This window comes from Harpegnathos saltator, unplaced genomic scaffold (assembly GCF_003227715.2).
Source record: "Harpegnathos saltator strain DR-91 unplaced genomic scaffold, Hsal_v8.6 scaffold7, whole genome shotgun sequence".
Classification (NCBI taxonomy): Eukaryota; Metazoa; Arthropoda; class Insecta; order Hymenoptera; family Formicidae; genus Harpegnathos; species Harpegnathos saltator.
The window spans coordinates 392,885-413,483 of NW_020230537.1; the positions used below are offsets into that span (position 1 = coordinate 392,885).

At 50.0% G+C, this 20,599-nt stretch overlaps 2 protein-coding genes across 4 annotated transcripts; one reads left to right on the top strand and one right to left on the bottom strand.

Moving 5' to 3' along the window:
- Positions 1-4,482: 4,482 nt before the first annotated feature.
- On the top strand, positions 4,483-16,201 carry verm (LDLa and CE4_CDA_like_1 domain-containing protein vermiform). 2 transcript variants are annotated; one of them, XM_011151913.2, is made up of 6 exons: positions 4,483-4,681; positions 5,691-5,823; positions 6,960-7,090; positions 11,717-11,866; positions 13,500-14,422; positions 14,535-16,201. In XM_011151913.2, the coding sequence occupies exons 1-6, from the start codon at positions 4,633-4,635 to the stop codon at positions 14,766-14,768; spliced, it is 1,620 nt and encodes a 539-aa protein (XP_011150215.1). In that variant the 5' UTR covers positions 4,483-4,632; the 3' UTR covers positions 14,769-16,201. The 2 variants fall into 2 exon arrangements, with proteins under 2 accessions (XP_011150215.1, XP_025161262.1); XM_025305477.1 differs by lacking the exon at positions 6,960-7,090 and adding an exon at positions 7,167-7,279.
- Positions 16,094-20,550, bottom strand: LOC105189655 (prolactin regulatory element-binding protein). 2 transcript variants are annotated; one of them, XM_025305478.1, is made up of 5 exons: positions 20,448-20,550; positions 19,731-19,934; positions 19,053-19,450; positions 18,282-18,976; positions 16,094-17,936 (listed from the first exon to the last, which is right to left on the bottom strand). In XM_025305478.1, exons 2-5 carry the CDS (start codon positions 19,866-19,868, stop codon positions 17,851-17,853), a joined length of 1,317 nt encoding a protein of 438 aa, XP_025161263.1. In that variant the 5' UTR covers positions 19,869-19,934; positions 20,448-20,550; the 3' UTR covers positions 16,094-17,850. The 2 variants fall into 2 exon arrangements, with proteins under 2 accessions (XP_025161263.1, XP_011150214.1); XM_011151912.3 differs by lacking the exon at positions 20,448-20,550 and having other exon boundaries at positions 19,731-20,408.
- Positions 20,551-20,599: the final 49 nt, after the last annotated feature.

Genomic DNA, 20,599 nt, shown 5'->3' on the forward strand with positions numbered 1-20,599 from the left:
AAGAGAGCCTCCTTCTCTTTCTCCCTCCTTAAGAGAATCGATTTTTCCCGTGTTACTTTACCGAGAGCGACCTACTCGCGCCAAGATTTTTCAGGGAACATCCGCGGTGTATCGAAGGTGAGCTTACGTGGACGATCGGAGGATCCGTAGTAGTTCAAGGAGAGAGCGAGCGAGCGAGCGAACGAACGCGCGGCGCGCGATCTAAGAAGGGCAATCTAAGAAGAAGGGAGGCGGACGAGGCGGGGAAGAGGCGAAGAAAAGCTGCGGCGGGTCAGTGCACCATCTAGGAGGTGGAGATGGCGCCTGATAGTTCTTCTTCTTCTTCTTCTTCCTCTCGCTTCGAAATGCCGATTGGCAATTGACATTTATCGTCGACGGCCGTACTAGACGAGATAATGGAAACCGCCGACCCGTCTCGGCTGTCTCTCCTCGTCGCGCAATTAATTCGCTCGTCTCGCAATCGCCGGTGAATTTTCGAGGTCTAGGCGCCAGCGGGCGAAACGGCATTCGTATGCGACCGCTCGCGCTGACCTTTCGATCTCGCGACTTCATCTGGCGAGCAACGTGAAGAAGTGGCGCGATAAATTCGCGCGAGCATTTGGCAGCCCGCGAGCGCGCGCGCGTCCGTAATCGGTATCGAAAGTAACGTAAGGCGGTCTTGAAATTCGTGGCCGTAGCACGGCGACGCACGGCTTAATGGAGGTTTCCGCGGCGTGACCTAGAAGAGCTCCTCGCGCCGTATTCGAAGAGCCGCATTCGGTTTTTACTCGGCAACTTTTACTCCGCCGCGCCGGTCGACCGGTCGGTCGGTCGGTCGGTCGGTCGCAACAGCTTCGCTACGGAGGCAGCGGTGAGGTCGATCTCGTAAGGATAATGAGGATTCGTCGGGACTCTCCTAGGACGACTCGACACGCCATAGGTCGACAGGGAAAGGGGATAGAGAGGCTACGCTGCATGCGCGCACCGGCACGGTGAACTGCGAAAACTGGTTTTCTGCGGGTCCCCGTATTTATTGTGTGCATATACGGTGAACGTGCGCTCGCCTCTCGACATCTCAGACTGTGCATCTCGCCAAGGACTCGGCGACTGTAACGTGCGTTTAGAAATGCCATTGGGTCCTGTGGCGGCGCGACAAGTTGTTGAGGAAGACCTCTCGCCGAAACCCGCGCACGTCGCGCGATTGTACGCTCGCGGACGGAAAAGTCCTTCGTTATTTCTTTCTCCAAATTTCAGAATGTATATCCGTCTAATGGAGAAATCTTCCCCACGGCCAAGACGGGAGCGTTCTGAAACTCGCCAAAAATGACGGGCAACCTACCTGTCCACGATGTGGCCATCGTAAATCGATCCTTTGACCAGAGATGTGCGAACTATTCAAATTCGAGTCGATTCGAATCCGAATCCTTATGATTCAAATCCGAATAATTCGAATACCGGAATTTTACCGTACATTACCGTTTGCGTCAGCTACAAAGCTGGCCATCTGGGCCTGTATGTTTGAACCCTCAACTTGTAATTAAATTAACTTATAATTAATAACTTTACTATAAATCACTTTAAATATTTAAATATATATTTTACTTTAAGATGATATTACAATATCAGTATTCCCTTTCATATTAAAATCTCCCATCATTGTTTGCATGTTTAATAGTCGTGTTAAATTTCTTAATGATTCGATTCGATTCGAATTCGAGTGAAATTTCATAGATTCGATTCGATTCGAATTCGAATTTAAAAAATGAGATTCGATTCGATTCGATTCGATTCGACATAAAAATTCTTGATTTGATGAAGAGTCCAGTTCTATTTCACTCATTTTCATTTTTCTCTGCTGAAAAGCTGCGCTGCATTTCGCGTCGGGAAAATGTCTCCCAAAGGACTGAAATGGAAGTAAGATTTCGTTTGTCAGACGTTTTACACCCAAGCAGGGAAAGAATCGGAGGCGTTACGCACTGAGGTAATTACGCATCCTGCCGCGCGTAGTTATCATCGACTTATACCAACTGTTCCGTCCAGCCGCGTCAACGTGTATATATATATATATATATATATATATATATATATACATATATTCACTGCTCGTTGCGTAAGGAGAGTGCGCGCCAGGCCGAGAGGAATATTAATGCTAATTCCGCGCTGTGTGATACGGAATTGCCGAGGCGGTAATCCTCGCGATGCGACTCGCGCCGCGTCATAATTGCGGCCGCAACAGTGCGACTGAATTTTCGACGGGGGGCGCCGATTGTGCAAGCGCAATTCCCCCCTTCCCCGCCAGTCACGAGCCGAGAGCGTCGTGAGGTGCCTCGAGGGTGCAATTATCGAACAGGAAGCGCGCAGATCTTCCGCGCCGGGTCGGGCACACGTCGTGACGTCGTGACGTGTAGTATCGCGGCCGTTCATCTCGCCGCTCCCGATCGCGCGTTCGGTCGCGATAAGGTCGCGAAGAGGATCGCCCGTTGCGACAAGCTCGTAACCTGAATTCGGAATAAAAACGTCATTGTCTTTCCGCGCCGGTACGTCGTTGTAAATGCCTCGCGCAACCAGTGCTACGCGTATCGCGTTATTTCGTTATTTCGCCGTGCGCGCGGCGACGTTAACCTTTCCTACGCAAACCGCAAATTTATTAGCCGTCACGTGGCACGGTCTCGCTGAGAGATTCTCCAAGGATAAGGATCGCTCGCGGAGTAACGGCGCCGATCGACGGAGAAACAGATATACTTGCGCTACTCGAAAAAAATGCCGGAGGCCTTATCTGCGGACAAAAGCGACACGTCGGTCTTCAAAACGGTCTTCGGACCGCTTCCTTGTCAATGCAGCCGATGCGTGGTGCGAGGAGGTCCAACTTCAGGCCTCCGAAAGATTCACACAAGTTTGGTTCTCTCATTGAACGGCGTTCCAAACTCAGATTTCAGATAAAGTGCTGAATCCGCGTTCTGACACGTTCCGGCGCATCTCCTGCGAAAAACGTATCTCAAACGGCTTGCTTGACGGCTCGAAAGAAAAAAAAATTTCGGAGTTTGTTATTTAACAGATAAACCTTATCGACGTGTTTCACGCTTGGAAAGGTCAAATGCCTCCTCTCTCGGCTCTCGGTTATGTACATACATGCGGTCGCGCGCGCATCGTTGCACACTGCAGGCTGCAGATATTACTTCCGGAAGGGTTCGTCCCGCGATTATGTAGTTGCAGGGATTGAACCATTAACAATTTCACAGGATGCGAACGAACGGATAACGCAATCCGCCGGCGGCGATTCCGCAGTTTCGTGCGCGCATGTATAAATATTGCACGTAAGACTGCATCTCTCTCTCTCTCTCTCTCTCTCTCTCTCTCTCTCTCTCTCTCTCACTGTCTCTCTACTCTTACTCTCTGTCAGTTTTTTTCTCCACACATCTCATCGTCCTCTCGTTAAAACAACTTTCTTCCGTGCGCGCGAACACGCCAAGTTCTCACCGGCCGTAAACGCGTGTCCTCAAACGCCGCGAATCGAATTTATTTCGAATATCACTCGCCGCGTTATTGCGCCTCCGAATGGCACTTGAGCGCATCGTCGGGCGCAGTTTCGCGATGAAAGCAACGCGGCGCGAGTGACACTTTCTCAGGGTTTACGAGTGCAAGGCTTTATCCTCGTTCGACCGTTTTCGGGGCATCGCGAACCGCGTAACGTTTTCACGAGGATCGTAAAAAGAAGTTCCGTAAAAATAAAATCCGTTTTCACTCGAGCGAGCGCGCGCGCGCAAGTCATAGCGAGGTTCTTGAACGGTGCGATTGAATATCGACGCGCTGCCGTCCCGTCGGAAAAATCATCCACGTCGCGCGTAATATGATCGAGGTCGCTTTTAGGCACCGAGCTCCGACATCGACGTCGACGGAATCCGCGGAGGGTTTGAGAACGCGAGAATTATAAATTGCATTCTTAGGCGACGCGGCCTCGCGCCGAGGAAGAGGCCATCGTCGTGGTCGCGACAATACATCGAATTAAAAATGGTCTTCACGTCGAGCGAGTGGGCGACGCAAAAATGAAAGACAAGTAAGGGTCCGATGAGAGAGAGAGAGAGAGAGAGAGAGAGAGAGCCAGGTAGAAAATAGAATCCGCGTGCAGGAGATTAATTCTGCATTCCTGCGGCCCACACCCGTCCTGAATCCGTCCAGCCGGACGCTGGACTCTCGATCGTCGTTCTCTCGGCGCGGCGACGATCCGCCCGGCTCGAAGGAGGCTCCCGAGAGCGATGCTCGTGGTCTCCTCCGTTCGAGCTGGACGACAGCCTGAAAGCGTCACTGGAAGTGCGATTGCGATAATGCGGAGGTTGCGACGATCCTCGGACGATAGATCTCGTAGGACGTTTCCAGCGCGAGACGACATCACGGGGCCTCGACTTTAGCCGGCTTTTCCCTTAGTCCTCTCCACGGCGAACAGGATGCACTTTGCTCGTTTTCCCGGTGCCCACCTGAGAGAGAGATGGCAGCACGATCCGGAAGGTGAAAGTCCCACGATGAAGAGGGAAGGAGTGGTGGTGCACATATAGAGGGGCGGAGAGGGCGCGGCTTGTCCAGACGCTCTCTGTCCCGACGACGACGACGACGACGACGACGACGACGACGACGACGACGACGACGACGACGACGACGATGTCGCCGAAGTTGATATTCCTGCTGGGATCCTTGTGCCTGTTCGCCGGTGAGTACAATTCAATTCGTTTGTTGAAATTGCCGCGCCTCGCGAACTTGTCGGCGAATTCGCGCTACATTCGCGCGATCGTTCACGTCGGTGTCACGTCCAATTTTTCAACTTTAATTCACGCGAAGCGCGTCGAAGAGTCGCGCGACGACAAGAGCCGCGAGGAGACGAGAAGAGTCCCGAGGGAGTTGTGAGAAATTAGCTTCACAGTTGAGAGAGAGAGAGAGAGAGAGAGAGAGAGAGATCGCGAGCGGCGAACATTATGCAACGAAAGAAAACCGCGGACAACGGTTGTTTTCCGGTAAAATTTCGGAAAAATTGGAATTGTAAATGAAGAGACGCGCGAGAGAGAGAATCTCCTCGAGATCTCTCTCGACGTCGAGATCCGCGTGTTTCTCTCTCCGAGAAAGAAAGAAAGGGTGGGAGAGACGGAGAGGACCTACTTTGGAGAACCACTGTCGCTTTCCCCCCCGTTGCCCTGACATTTTCAAGACTTTCTACTTCTACCGCGCGCAGTTCACCGACCCCTCCTTCGGTCTCCGCGATCGCGAAGCACGCGCTCGCACGCGCGCGAGCTCTCGTGTCGTGAACCGATCGTGACATTTCCGACGATTAATCGGATTCACCTCTGCCTCATCTTCGCGCGAAATGTCACAGATTGAGACAGGCGAGTGGGACCTGCCGTTTTGAACGAGTCGATTCTCCGTTTGCCGACTAGCAAACTAGTTTCAGCCGTCGACCAAGTCCTTGGAATTCTAACGGAATGTCTGCCGGTGGGAAATTTTCACTCGTCGGGATGTGCTCGCGGCGAGAGATATACGACCCTCCGGACAAATAAACAATTGGAACGACTGAAATTTACGTGTTCGCCGCGAGTAGAATGCGCGTATCTGTTAGCGAAACTCGTTAGACATCCCGCGTAACGTTCGCAACGTTCAATTGTCGTCAACGAGAAGCGTCGATGACAAAGTTGGCTAATTAAAACAACTACTCTACTCCTCCTCGGCAGGCACACAGGTCAGGGCGCAAGACGAGGAAGGTGGCGATGGGACCGACGCAAACGCCGAGGAGCTTTGCCAGGACCGGCCGGGCGACGAGTACTTTCGCTTGAGCGTTGAAGGAGACTGTCGCGACGTCGTGAGGTGAGCGGTCTTGTTATTTTACCCGCGGATGCAGAAGGCGCGGAGTTGCGAGTGGCGAGCAACATACCGAGAGAAAACGAGAGAAACTAAGCAGGGTCTCTCGCAGAGAGACCTTTCCTTCGGCTTTCTGCTGTTGCACTCCGCGCGAAAAGAAGCGGACTCGGAGTCAGCCGACGAGGGACGCTCGTCACACTCGCGCGCACAATTCTGTCCTATTGTCCAATATAACCGCGTCCAATGTGCAGCGACTGTGGGCGAACGGGGCTCGCAAGCGTCTCTGAATAGCGTCTGAAACGGAACGAAAAAACTCGCCGGCCGCGCGACTCACTTCCGCCTGCTTGGGCTCTACATTGCGCGCGCGCGCACGCGCGCGGCAGGAAGTAGTTAGTTAGATTCTATACTCGAAGACTGAACTTTCTCCGGCCGGGTCGCGCGCCGGCTTGAAGCTCGCTTCGTGGTCGGGTCCCGTTCACCAGCACGTTGCCCGTTGACGCCGTGCGTCAGCCGCGTTAGATCGAGAGGGTTTTGCGAAAATTGTCAAGCACCGCTTGCGAAACGCAAGTAGCAGCCGGACGCTTGGCCGGTATATTTTTACGATATCCTTTGTCCCGGCAGCACGCGACGCGGAGAATGTAAGTCCCCCAAGGACATCCGCTTTTGACAGGATAATGTACCGTGCGAGCAGCCGCGGAATGTGGTACGCCGACGATAAAAAATCCCGCGCCCGCGCCGATCGTTTATTCATCGATCTAGGATGCGATTGATCGCGAAATCGCCTCGATCGAATTCCGACTTTCCAGGCTTCTCACTCAAGGCGATCCGGTAGATCGGCGAAACATCTCGACCGCGCCAGTGCGAGTGCGTCAACGCTTCCCTCCGTGCGCTGCTCGGAGCGAAGAGAGAGAGAGAGAGAGAGAGAGAGAGAGAGAGAGATATTTCTCTTCTCCTCTCTTCCCTTTCTCGTCTTCTTCTTTCCTTTCGTTTACTTCTCTCACCTCCACCTGCGGCCGGCGCAGCGCCGGCATGACTTTCTCGCTTTGATTTCGCGCGTCGCGCCGCGAGCGCGTCGGGGCGCGCGAGCGCGAAATGCGCAAATGCGTGGGGGCGAGATTGTTCGATGTGGGCATGAACTCTAGGTGCGACAAAGCCACCGAGATCGGCGTGACCAGGCTGGCGACGGTGCGGTGCCCGACGGGTCTCGCGTTCGACATCGAGCGGCAGACCTGCGACTGGAAGACGAACGTGAAGAACTGCGATCAGCTCGAGAGTAAGCGACTATACGACTTTTTCCCTCCTTAGACTCACGCAGGCGCCTTTTCTGTTTTCTGTTCCGGCTCCGCTAGGTGTACAAGGTCCGGCCTGAAGCAAATCACGTGCCCCAGCGGACTGGCCTTTGACTTGGACAAACAGACCTGCGACTGGAAGGGCAAAGTCACCAACTGTGACAAGCTCGAGAGTAAGTCGACGGGTCGCGGCGATGGCGCGATCCCGCCATGCCGCCCCGGCCGGTAGAAATGGCCGATTCCTTCGTAGACTCGCAACGTAGCACGCACCATTCCGCACTTTACATCGCTGACTAAAAATACGCATGCGACGTCATCTCCGCGTGAAGCCGACGCATTGCGACCGTGAGCGTCTCTGAGAAAAGGGCGAGAAGATCGAAGAGCACACACGGGGCCGGTCGCGAATCGAAATTTCCGTAACCGCGAGGATCCCTCGCCGTCTCACACACACACACACACACACACACACACACACACACAGCTTCAGCGAGCCAATTATCAATGAGAAATCACGTCTCGAGCGAGCTTCGGAGACATTGCGCAACGCGCGTTGCGTAAACGACGACGATCGAAAAAGCCAACTATGCGAAACTTTCCAGCGACACGCACGGCACACACGTGGTGCCGTGCCATTAAACCGGGAAGCGCTCATTAACATAGCGACGGGATCCGACGCGAAATTGAACGGCGGGCGACTTGTACTTTCAGCAGGCGCGATTAACGATCGGGAATGCCCGGATCTCCCGGGATACTTTCGAGAGACGTTACACTCGCCCGCGCCGGCCTCTCTCGTCGTCCGACCACTTTCGTTCCGCGAGACGCGAGAGAGGCAAGGTGGCTGGCGGCTGAGCGACTGGTTTCGATTTTCAGCGAAAGTGCGAGAGCGCGGCCCCCGTCTCGTCGTCGTCGTCGCCGCCGTTGTTTGTTAACCCTCGAACGAACGAACGAACGAACGAACGAACGAACGAACGCCCGCGAGCCGAGAGAACGCTTCAGAGACGCCACAGAGTCGCGAAACGTCAGCGGCTAACCCGGTTTCTCCGAATCCTCCAAACTATCTCCCCATTTTTTCTCACGCGTTTTCCACGACTCACCGCGTACGACTAACGAGCAAAGCTTTCCAAACGGAGCTGGACGAACGAACGAACGAACGGAATCGGAACGGCGTTCGCCGTTTCCGATGCGCAGCAGCGCGCGAGAGCGCGAGCGGCCATGCTCGGCCGGGGCGCGTATCTGTATCTACTTGAAGCATCAACAACCCCTGTCGAACCGCTTCTCATCGATGCACGATCGGTCGTTCTCGCGTCGTTTATCGCACGAACGTTCCGTATTGTATTATTTACGTCGCATCGGTCGTACCATTAGCGTGCTCTACTCGGTCGTATTATTTATACGCGCCAACGGCGAGATTACTCTCTCTCTCTCTCTCTCTCTATCACAGAGTGTCGCTGTTAATCTTACAGCGAGCGAGAGTTTGCGCGCGTTTTCGTCCAACTCCGGCCTCCGTCAGATTTGCCGTTGGCTTAACACACACAAGACCTGTCATCGTTTCGTTAACGCCAAATTGCGCGCCAGTGCGTACGCGAGAGAGATAGAGCGAGAGACCATTGCGTCGTTATTCTCACGGGAGCACGTTGATAAGCACCGACGAGAGATGTATCAACTCGCGTGAATATGTATCAGTCTCACATCTCGTTTTCCGACTTGAACTTTCGAGCGACGAGGCGACCAAAGTCAATTTACCACGCTGAAAGCTGATGAAAGCGCGGCTATTTGCGCGAAATGGAATTAAACTTTTGAAAAAGAGAAAAGAATGAAAAAAGCAGCCATTTAAGAGAGACGTATTAATTGTTCGTTCGATAAATCAATTCTCTCTCGTTCCATTGTCTCATCTCCGCTCCTCGACTTCGCTTCGCCGTGGTAGCGTTTTGCAATTCGCACATCGATAATCTTTCAGCGCCAACCGCGAATAATCGCGATTATTGCGTTAGCCTTTGCAAAACGTAATTTCCATTGAACGCTAAACGCACCGCTGCGTGCGGTTTTCATTCCGCGCTTGCGCTGAATACGCACGCAAGCGCTTCGCGCGCGCGCGCGCGCGCCAAGTCGAACACAAATAAGGCACCGTCGTCCAATAAACATGAGCCGAGCGCTCGAAAGAATGCGGAGCAAATTCTATTTCGCCGCGGTGTGGTGCTAATTAATCATTTGTATCGAGATACGGATCGAACGGCATCCTTTTTATATTTCGCGCCGCGCGTTGCGTCGCAGGCGACACGATGCGGGCGGTTTCAAATGCCACGATCTATTTTTCTTTCTTTTTTTTCTTCTCTTCGCGATACTCTACAGGTCGACACTGGCGCGCAATGATTTTCTAACACTCCGCTCGCCCCCCTCCCCTCCCCCTCGCCCTCTCTTGATCCCCGCAACGTTCGCTCCAGGTACGAGGTTGCACGTATTCGTTCGCCGATCTTTCTCCTCGCGTCCAGATCGGTTTCGCTTGGACGACCTGGCCTCCTTACAGGAGCTCCTCGCTACTCCGGTCGGCTCGCTTTTACTACTGAAATCGCGAAACGCGCGCGCGCGCGTGCGCGCGCAATCAGCCAGATCGTTAATCTCCCTGCGCGCGAGACTCCTCTTTCGCCGCTAATCCTCCGTTTCACGACTGGAGGACGACGAGATACGATCACGGGACTTTTTCGCATCCATTTCCGTAACATGATCAGCACACACGCGCACACACACACACACACACACACACACACATACATACGCGTACAAGTGGAGCATACAGAGTGTCGCGCGCGCGCATTTTCTCTCGACCAGACTCAGTGGAAGCCATACTAAAAAAGCGCGAACAATACGAGACACGTACTCGCGAGGCAATTAAGAATCGAAGAGTCTCGACAGATGAAGCTTCGAGAATGCGAACGAGCAACGAAACGTTACTTCTCGCAACGATCGATTATTCCCCATAAAGTTCCTCCATAAATCATGCTGCGCTTCGCACACTCTAATTTCATTTCCCAAACAGTTGCTCTCGCTCGCTCATCTTGGTTCCGCTCGCATCACAGCACATTTTCAAAACTCATTTCTCTCTCTCTCTCTCTCTCTCTCTCTCTCTCTCTCTCTCTCTCTCTCTCTCTCCCTCTCTCTCTCTCTCTCTTTTTTTCTCCTCTCTGCCTTTCTTTCACTACACACGAATAACGACTTGCGTGCATCGCTGCCAGTCAACGAGGCAGAAACTAGTAGCCGAGTCACGATTTACGTTCGAGTCGTCGAGCGAAAGACAAACAGTCCTCCTGCGAGAACCGGTAGAAAGGTTGCAGGAGAAGACCGAGGATGTACACCCTCCTCTCGGTGACACGAGACGGCGAGACGAGAAACGACGAGACGCGACGGACAAAACGTACGCTTCGCAACTCGACGTGGTAAAAAAAGGCGCGAGGGCGAAAATAAAAGAGAGAGAGAGAGAGAGAGAGAGAGAGAGACTGAAACGACAAACGGGACGGCAGACAAGACGAAACAAAAGCCATTCCGATGGAGGACCAGAATAAAGAAAGAACCATCTCCGAGGCAGCGGCGTAGGAATGTGTGAACGCGTTTAGCGAGAGGTAGCTCCTCCGTGCGAGAATCTCTCCGATGCGCAAACACACTTTCAAGACCCTTCGGGGTCTTGCTTGTATATGTATATATATATATATATATATATATATACGTCCCGTAATCGCCGGTTGGGAACGCGTATACGAGTAGAGACTTGTGATGTTACTGTGTTTTTGCTACAAGGTGCTGCGAGGTAGACTGCGGAACTGGGTGACACGAATTAATTCTCAGCACGATCCCCACCAGCTTAACAATTTGGACTTTTACATTATCTTTTGTTTCTCCCGCCCCCGCCCCCGCCCCCGCCCCCTCTCTGCCCCTTTTTTGTACTTTTCAAGTCCACGTAGAACGACACACGGTACCTACGCCGCTGCGTTTAATCGGTGTAAATAAATTCGGGATGGGTGAAGCAGCGGCAGCTCGGGCCTTGATCACACTCGCGGCTGGTTATGTGAATTCTCCACAGCACCCCGACAGCAATACGAATCTCAAACGGTGTTTGCTGGCTGACCATAAACTGTCCATCAAGAAGTCTCTCTCACTAGACGCGATCGATTAGCGACATCCAATTAATGAGAACTTAAACGCAAACCCTCGACGAAAGGGAATCGCGCGCGCGCGCAGACGAAAAACTGTGTTTTTCTAAATTACGATAATTAATATATAAATTATATTTTATATCAAGATATACATATATATTTTTAATTTATATTTTTGTTAAATTCCACGATCCATTTTAATTATTCTGAGCCATAAAGCCGCTCATCGTCATTATCAGTCCGCGATTAATTCTATATCGAGAAAATTATGCTTTTACGTATTGCGATGACGTAAATTATGAATTATTAAGTATCAATTAGTACTAACGGGTACTTAACTCTACCGGGCATTCTATGGTCGTCCTGTCGACATCTGATGGATTCCTATGCTGCATCAGCTCGGTAGCTCAAGTGGCCACTTTGCGAGCGAACATCCGGCACTCTAACGGAGATTGCGTTTTACAGAGCCGCGTAAGGTCTTGCCCATCCTCAAGACCGACGAACCCGTTTGCCCAGAAGGGAAATTGTCGTGTGGTAATGGCGAATGCGTCGACAAAGAGCTCTTCTGTAACGGCAAGCCCGATTGCAAGGACGAGTCCGACGAGAACGCCTGCAGTAAGTGTCGCAATGTATTACACTCACCTGTACTATCGAGTGACAGATACGTTAACGCGAGTTGATCACGCCATCACGTCGATTCGTGTCAGCTCTTTGAACAAAGAGCGGATAAACTACCTATCTATCTATCTATCTTGATAAGCGTAAGAATTAAAGCACGGCTTTTTACAACTTACGGAAAACGGAAAAAATCCAACGAGCTGTAGTTGTTGTGAAAGTAATGCTAGTGAGGCGCTGAGAGGTATTTTAAAGTTTGAAATCGCTAGTTTCCAAATATTTCACCCAATCGAAAATGTAGTTATTTTGTACAATGTTTTTTACACTGTATTTTTTAAAGTGTAAATTAAAATACGTGTAAAGCCTAAACTTTGGATAACGTTTTGTTCGTTTTATCGAACAAGTACGAACAAGAAATCGTGGACAATCGTGGCGCTGATAGATCTTGAAGATAGAGAGATCTTGAAAGAGAGCACACTTTTCTCTTTAATTTACATACCTGTGAGTTATGGTGCGATAAAAGAAACTTTTTAAGGTGAAACTCGACTGAAAATTAATATTAAAAATCGAAAGGTCGTCATTTTTTTCATTTAACTCGATACATCTTGGTGAAAAAAAAAAATATATATATATATAGCAATATTATGATCTTCACATGACAGAAACTAGAAACTTCAAGCTTTGAAATGCTCCCAGAGCCATCTTATTAACGTTATTCTTACCGAGGTTATAGCCTGCTGAAGTTTATCCATTTTTCAAATTACTCTACATAGTCATTTAACCTCCATCAAGGTTGATAGTGTATTACTCGAAAAGTAGACTACCACGTCTGCTCTTATGTTGAGTCGTACCGTGATCTCGTCGATTCTCTGTCAAGGAGAGCAGCGGATACCTTGGAACTGATTTGAAAGTTATCCACATAAATAACGGGTTTAAGAATCAATCAGCACCCGTTATTTTAAACTCGTTAAGTAACGGGTCTAAGACACCGTTAGACCCGTTATGTTCAATTTAGTTTTCGCGAAGTATCCGCTACGAGCCGCCACTCTCCGCCAAAGGAAGATTCGAGGTCGTAGTGCTACTCAACGAAGGAGCGGACGGATCTCTTTACCTTTTAAGTACTTCTCAACGAAGAGTCGAGCGTCTCGTGATCCATTTTGAAAAATAGGCAAATTTCATCAAGCTGTGACTTTGGTAAAAATAATAAGATAATAAGATGGTTCGAGAAGTATTCTAAAGCTCGAAATCTCTAGTTTTTGTATACATGTAGAGGTAATAATATTTCTATCGTTCTTCGCCAAAATATATATATCGGAAATTAAATGGAATATAGGGCCCGCTTGATTCTCAACATCAAAATACTCGGACACTAGAGACTTCAGGCTGCAAAGCCGCTGTTTCAGCCGCTTTATTAGCATCGTTTTAACAAGCGATACATCATGACCGAGAGAGAGAGAGAGAGAGAGAGAGAGAGAGAGAGAGAGAGAGAGAGAAAACAACGCTCCGATGAATTCTCCAACATCCCCTCCCCCCTCCGCCCCCTAAATCAATGAAATTGATTAAGCAAAACTGCTCGCTACAACGCTCTGACACGTGAAAAATTTGATTGAACAATAAACCGAATGAATTACAGCCGTCGAGACCGACCCGAACCGCGCTCCGGATTGCGACCCGACGCAATGCGTCCTCCCCGACTGCTACTGCTCGGCGGACGGCACCCGCATCCCCGGCAACATCGATCCTCAGCAAGTGCCGCAGATGATCACGATCACCTTCAACGGCGCCGTCAACGTGGACAACATCGACCTGTACGAGGACATCTTCAACGGGCAACGGCAGAACCCGAACGGCTGCCAGATCCGCGGTACCTTCTTCGTCTCCCACAAGTACACAAACTACTCAGCCGTGCAGGATCTCCACCGTCGCGGCCATGAGATCGCCGTGTTCTCCTTAACGCACAAGGACGACCCGCAATACTGGACTCAGGGCACATACGACGACTGGCTGGCGGAGATGGCCGGCGCGCGTCTCATCATCGAGCGCTTCGCCAACATCACCGACGGCTCCATCATCGGCATGCGCGCCCCTTACCTCAGAGTCGGCGGCAACAAGCAATTCGAGATGATGGCTGATCAGTTCTTCGTGTACGACGCCTCGATCACAGCCTCGCTGGGACGAGTGCCCATCTGGCCGTACACCCTGTACTTCAGGATGCCGCACAAGTGCAACGGCAACGGCGGCAATTGCCCGTCCAGGTCGCACCCGGTCTGGGAGATGGTGATGAACGAGCTGGATCGCAGGGACGACCCCACCTTCGACGAGTCTCTGCCGGGTTGTCACATGGTCGACTCGTGCTCCAACATTCAGACCGGCGAGCAGTTTGCTCGTCTGCTGAGGCATAACTTCAACAGGCACTTCAACAGCAACCGTGCGCCACTCGGTCTGCACTTCCACGCGTCTTGGCTCAAGAGCAAGAAAGAATACAGGGAGGAGTTGATCAAGTTCATCGAGGAGATGATCGCCAGAAGCGACGTGTACTTTGTCACGATGGTCCAGGTGAGCGACAGAGAGAGAGAGAGAGAGAGAGAGAGAGAGAGAGAGAGAGATTCGTTAATCTCACGACGTTTGCACACCCACCCCATGACCCGCTTCTTTTCCCTCGTACCAGGTAATCAAGTGGATGCAGCAGCCCACCGAGCTCTCGGCGCTCAGGGACTTCCAAGACTGGAAGGAGACTTGCGACGAGAAGGGTCTTCCGTACTGCTCGCTGCCCAACGCCTGCCCGCTGACCACCAGGGAGCTGCCAGGCGAGACCCTGCGTCTCTTCACCTGCATGGAGTGTCCCAACAACTACCCGTGGCTGTTGGACCCGACGGGCGACGGGTTCTCCGTGAAGAAGTGATCCGTCGTTCGCGAGGAACGAGGGATGCCGCCGCGCCGATCGTTTCTCCAGAAAATTCGGGGGAGTGACGCCGAGGCCGAGAGCCGCGGCGGTTCTTCGGCTCCGGGAGGAGCGCACGGAGAAAGCAATCGGCGACGGCCGTCTTATCGCAATTAGAAAGCGTCACCTCGGCACTGGAGATTAGGTCGCGCGACGTACAACGGTCTTCCGCTTTCGAAGGGAAACGCACCGCGCCGCGCCGCGCTCGGTTTCTCTCGAAGCCGAGAGTCCCCGCGACTCGACCATTATTATTTATGCAGATTAAGATCGGCGAACGCACACCGCCGCATACGATCCGCCGCGGGAGGATGGTCGCGCGTGTCGGTTTCACGAGGAAAAACGCCTCGACGTCGCTCGACGGCGCTCCTCCTCCGCCCGCGCAACGCCAGCGAGGAGCTCGTGCTCGCGCTCGCGCTCGCGCTCGTGTTCGAGGACGGAGAAGGCGCCGGCGACCGCCGTTTCCGCAGCCTCCGGCGAGAACGAGAATCGCCGAGCCCGGGGGTGACGTCCCACTTGTACATAACCACCGGATCCTTGCCCTCCTGATCCTCGTCATCGTTGTTGTTTTCCTCGCGCGCCGACCCAGCGAGAGGAACGGAAACGAGCCTCGGAGCACACGCCATCCCTGCTCGCACCCTATACACATGTACTCGTCTAGGATCTAAACGACGCGCGAGACTCTACATAAGTGTAATTTCCTAGTATAAAATATTCCTCCTTAAAATACTTCTCAATAAAAGAAATTGCGTGCGTAAATTGCACGCGCAACAGTAAACAGCTCGCGCTGGTGGATTCATTTCGAGTTCGGCATGTCGAGTGAGATTGCTCGAATTAACGTTCGACGATCAACGAACTAAACACGCTTTGCTTCGTTCATCGTCGCGGAACTAATCACAGCGGAACACTTCAACCTTGATCTTTTCTCCGTCTCTCCGGGAAGATACCTCGGAGATGTCTGAGAGACGAAACTTTCTTTCCGCCACGTGAGAAGTCGCCACGAGTCGCGACGGTTAATCGCTAGGGCGGTAATCGTAAAATCATGTCAAAGCTGAGCCGAGGCTCCTTTTCGATTTTGGACGACATTCCGTCGGCAGCCCGAGGTTACCAAATAATCGTTCACGACGTTCACGACGGGAAAACGTACCGCACGCGCGCTGCGCGTACTGAATGATACAGCCAATTTCATTGTTTCATCAGTTTATCTAATCGTCTTTGAACTCATTCTTTGCTCCACTCAGCTCAGAACTCACTCTTTCATCGAGAACTTGACACGAGAGGCGGTAACGTCGATTATCATCGTTCCGATTGTTTATTATCAATCAAGTGGTCGACGCTTAAAAATCCGTCTTCCGTTCCTTCGAAAAGTCTCAATCAGTCATTTACGATAATTCGTACACATACACACACACTGACTCGGATAAATTTGGATACTTGCGTTGAAAACGAATCCGCGTTAGGGATGTATAAAACAAGCATAAAGCGCGCGATGGAACCAGATTTTTCGGAAAGTTTAGAGAACGCCATAGTGAATAAAGTCCAACTCCAAGCTTAAGTAAAATGTAACATGACAATTACTACGAACTTGATTGCAAAACAGTTTAGACACAACGAAGTGAAGTATTCGTAAAATCTATATGCTCTCGACTGAGAGAGCTACTAGAGTCGAAGTCACAGCGCGAGGTATCCGATGTTGAAACAACAACAACGGAGGACTCACACACAGGAGAAACGTGTAAGTATACACTTCTATCATGTTATTATTTATTAGATAAAAGTATATAATATAAAGGGCCGATATCTACATTGTTTATCGTCACTTCGGTCATGACTTCCGTCACGGCACGTGACAGACGGAAGTCTGTCATAGTAGCGGCTCTTAATCGTGACAATTTGGCGCGCTCCTTGTTCTATTGCGCCGAAACCGTTTCGCAACCAAGTGTGTCCATTCGTATAAATATCATTTCACGTTCACCCTTTCGTCTGATTTGTGCCGTGGGCGGAACATACGTAGTCGGAAATACGTGTAATGTGTGGTAAAAACGAACGTAGGTATCGTAGGTGATACACAAATGCAATTAATATGTTACAGCGCAATGTGTCGCAAAATCCTGTCTGCGACACGAAAGAGAAGAGAAAAACGCAATCATTCGCCATTGGACGAGTACGAGAAGCGCGTACGTTACTTAATCTCGACTTAGCGCCGGCCGACGAAAGGGCTACCCTGAGCATACCCGTACTCAAACGGAAGATAACGCGTAGACGCGCCGTGCTAAATTCAATATCTTTCGCGCTACAAATCCGCAACACACAAATCTATGTACATCAATGTGCTAGATGGTACGGCCCCAACCAGTTGGAAGCAACTCCGCTGCGACGTAGTCCATTTATCACAGTAGCACCTCGACCGACGAGTCGTCGAGTCGCCTAAATTGCACATCGCGAAGAGCTACCGCGAAAGCGTTCGCGATTCCGACCGGAAGCGCGCCGTTCATCACTCGTCGAAAACACTCCGATCACTTCACAGATATCCAGGTGATAATAAGAAGAAGGAGAAGAAGAGAATCGATGAAAAATGGCAATCATCACGATCGGAGGTTTCGCATTCGAACAGTTCCGGAATAGACACCCCCGAGAGTTTTACATCTGTGTGCACAACAACGAATTCAGCTATTGTTCGATAACGCGAGTGACCGCGACCGCGAAATAAACGAGAATGCTCTTATTTATAATCCTAACTCTGTGCATGCTCGCAGTTACGGTGCACTCTTTTTTTGTTGCGCAAGCTAATTACCGTACGCGCATCTTCTAACGAGAGATGCTGTGCACCCGTTCCTTATGTCTACGTAATGCGGAGCTTCCGCGCGGCCACCGCCGCGATTATCGTGCTCGTGTGGATCGTGCGTTAATAAACGTTGCGTTTGTATTTCGATCGATGCACTAATGCGCGGACAACCGTCGATTCGGTATATAATTTTTACGAGGCGCAATGTAACCGGGAGAAGGCGGCATCCTGCTTCATTGCCTCGGTCACGCATTTCATGGGTCATATGCCCAAATAGCTGCAGAGAACGAACGCGCCGCATATACATATGACTATCAGTATGATGACGAACCAGAATGGCAGTGTGTCTAAAACATAAAAATTTTTTTTTCTCTTTCATAATCTGAGCTCGAGGGATTATCTCATTCAAAAGCTGTTGCTCATGCTATTTAGCAGACATATTTACACTAATTTTTTTAATTTTATAAACATAACATTTAATTGTTCATTTCCACATTCGCTTTATACTAAAGTGTTGATTTGTACTTTTTAACAAGTTGGTCGTTTCTCCACTCTTATTATATTCACTCTTACGTTTTGCTTGAAGAGACCAGAGTTGCCTTGATTTTTACTTTTAACAATCTATCTTTTCCAACATAATATGTCATAAATGTTTCAAACAGTGGTATTCATATTTCTAATAATGTACTTACGTCTGAATGGTATACTGTGTATACAAATCCTGTTGTCGACGGAGATGCTGACGACCGCGGTCTCTGTGTTGCTAGTAATCGCAGGACCGTCCAAACTTGTTGGTAGGAATTCCAAACCGGTCACAAACATGCTGTGCGCCCCGGGCACATGTAGCGCCTTCCTCAGGTTAAATGCCACGAATATATCGACGCTGCCCGAGAACATCGTGCCGACAGCCACAAAGTGACCGTTGTCGGAAACGGCCAGAGCCGATAAGGTTTCCTTGTAAGAAGCAGATTTCACAATAGCACCAGTCTGAACGTCCCACAACTGAAGGTAACTAGGATTCTTCGCCATGACGGCATTAGAGAGCATAAATAGATCGGTCCTCGTCCTGTCTTCCAACAATTTTCTAAAACGGCACCTCTTGTACACATATTTTGCGCCATTGGATGGTATCCAAGTGAGCTCCTTGTCCTTCGTGCCGTCTTTCACATTCCACAAGAACGCTTTACCATCTTTGGCGATGCTGACCAATAGACTGCTGTCTGGACTGAAGTCTATATCGTCTATCTCGTTCCCGTGAGCATCAAGATCATATAGTTTGTGCAATTGCGGAAACTTCCACAATTTCACTTTACCGTCTGTGCCACCTGTGGCCATGATCTTCCCATGTAGGCTCACTCTGACGATTCTTTGTAGAGGCTCACCATCGCTGCAAAATAAAAGGACATTGAAGAAATTGAGAGAGAAATATGATATTATCCGATACAATGAACAAACTATCTTACCCAAAAGCTGTCTGTACACTATCAGCAGGTTTAAGTATTAATTGCAACTTTTTACATTTCACATTAGAGTTATCATCTCGGTCTTTGATCTCTTCTGTCCTCTCCTTCAGTGACTGAACTTCCTCTGTGACTTTTTCACTATTTTTTCTATGCCTGAGACCATCTTTGTTTGCCGCTATTGATGCTGCTGGCCCCTTTATCAGCTCTCCATTCTCTGAGGTCACTACCTTGGAGTTTACATTGTACAGTTGACAATGACTCTCCTGACCAGCAACTATCCATGTCTTCTTGCCGTTGTTGTGCGAGGCACAGTTCATAACTACGCTGGGGCCAGTCTCATGCCTGGTTACCTCCTCGGCGATAAAGTGAGTTCCATTGTGTGATAATTCAAAGATTTCCTGTAACACAGACAAATGTGATTAGTACAAATCTTATCACAATACCTTATCCATGCTGGATGTGGAAAGTTTGTCAAAAACATGCAAAGGACATGCTCAAATTTTACATAAGGATTTATATAAGAATCATTTCGCACACAAGAAATAATGTCAAATAGGAAAAAAACACAGCAAGAATCATTTCATGCACAAGAAAAAAAGTCAACAAGAAGAAAACACAACAACAAGAAGATCATCAGGCAAAAAGAAAACGCAATTTGCACAAATCCATCAAACTTACAAATCCATTGGCAACTCCAGTCTTGGAGGAACCTCCTCCACCTCCCACCAGGATGTGCCTGCTAGTCAACATCTGTAGCGTGTACAGGGGAAAATTTACCCTGGCCAGGAGGCCACCTTTGCTTCTTCTGGAGGGCATGACGTTCTTTTTTTTCTGTCGTTCGACTTGACAAGTGTGTCTCGATTTCGCCTCGCCGAGGATAGACTAATCGAGAATAAAAATCCAGCAGGATCAACAGTAGCACGATATCAGCACTGCCCGAAATTCCACGTGTCACGTCCGCGTTCCATCGTCTCGCGTTTAATCGACTGCCGTCGTGTACGACGGCCTTCGAGCAGACACGCGCCGAGTACGATTGCACAAAGTGACAATCCGTGAACTTTGTACGGAAGGACAATCACAGTACACGTATTAAGTAGAAATGACATGCGGTTGAGTCTCTCCGTTACGAGATCTCGCCACTGAGGTATTCCTATAGCGATTATAACGCAGGGATAACGGGGGATCTATTTTTTACAAACCCCGCGATTACTGTATTACGCTATCTGCACTTTTCACGTGTAAAGTCGAATACGAGTATAAAGGTAATACGAGAAATCCAACGAGAGAAGTTTACCCCTTCTGATCGCAATTTAGGAACCTCCTATTCCGCTCAAGGTCATCAAGTTTAAAGAGAATAGATAATTGAAATACATGTTGAAGAATAATTAAAGATACCTGTTAAAGTGATCCGACGGGACATTTAAAAATGTCGGGGAATATCTCCAGGGCACGCGATAACAGGCGCTAGCTTTTCGTCGAGCAACAACAACAAGTGTCATCTTCGAGCTGATCTGACGCAACGTGTTTTCAGAAGTATAAAATAATCG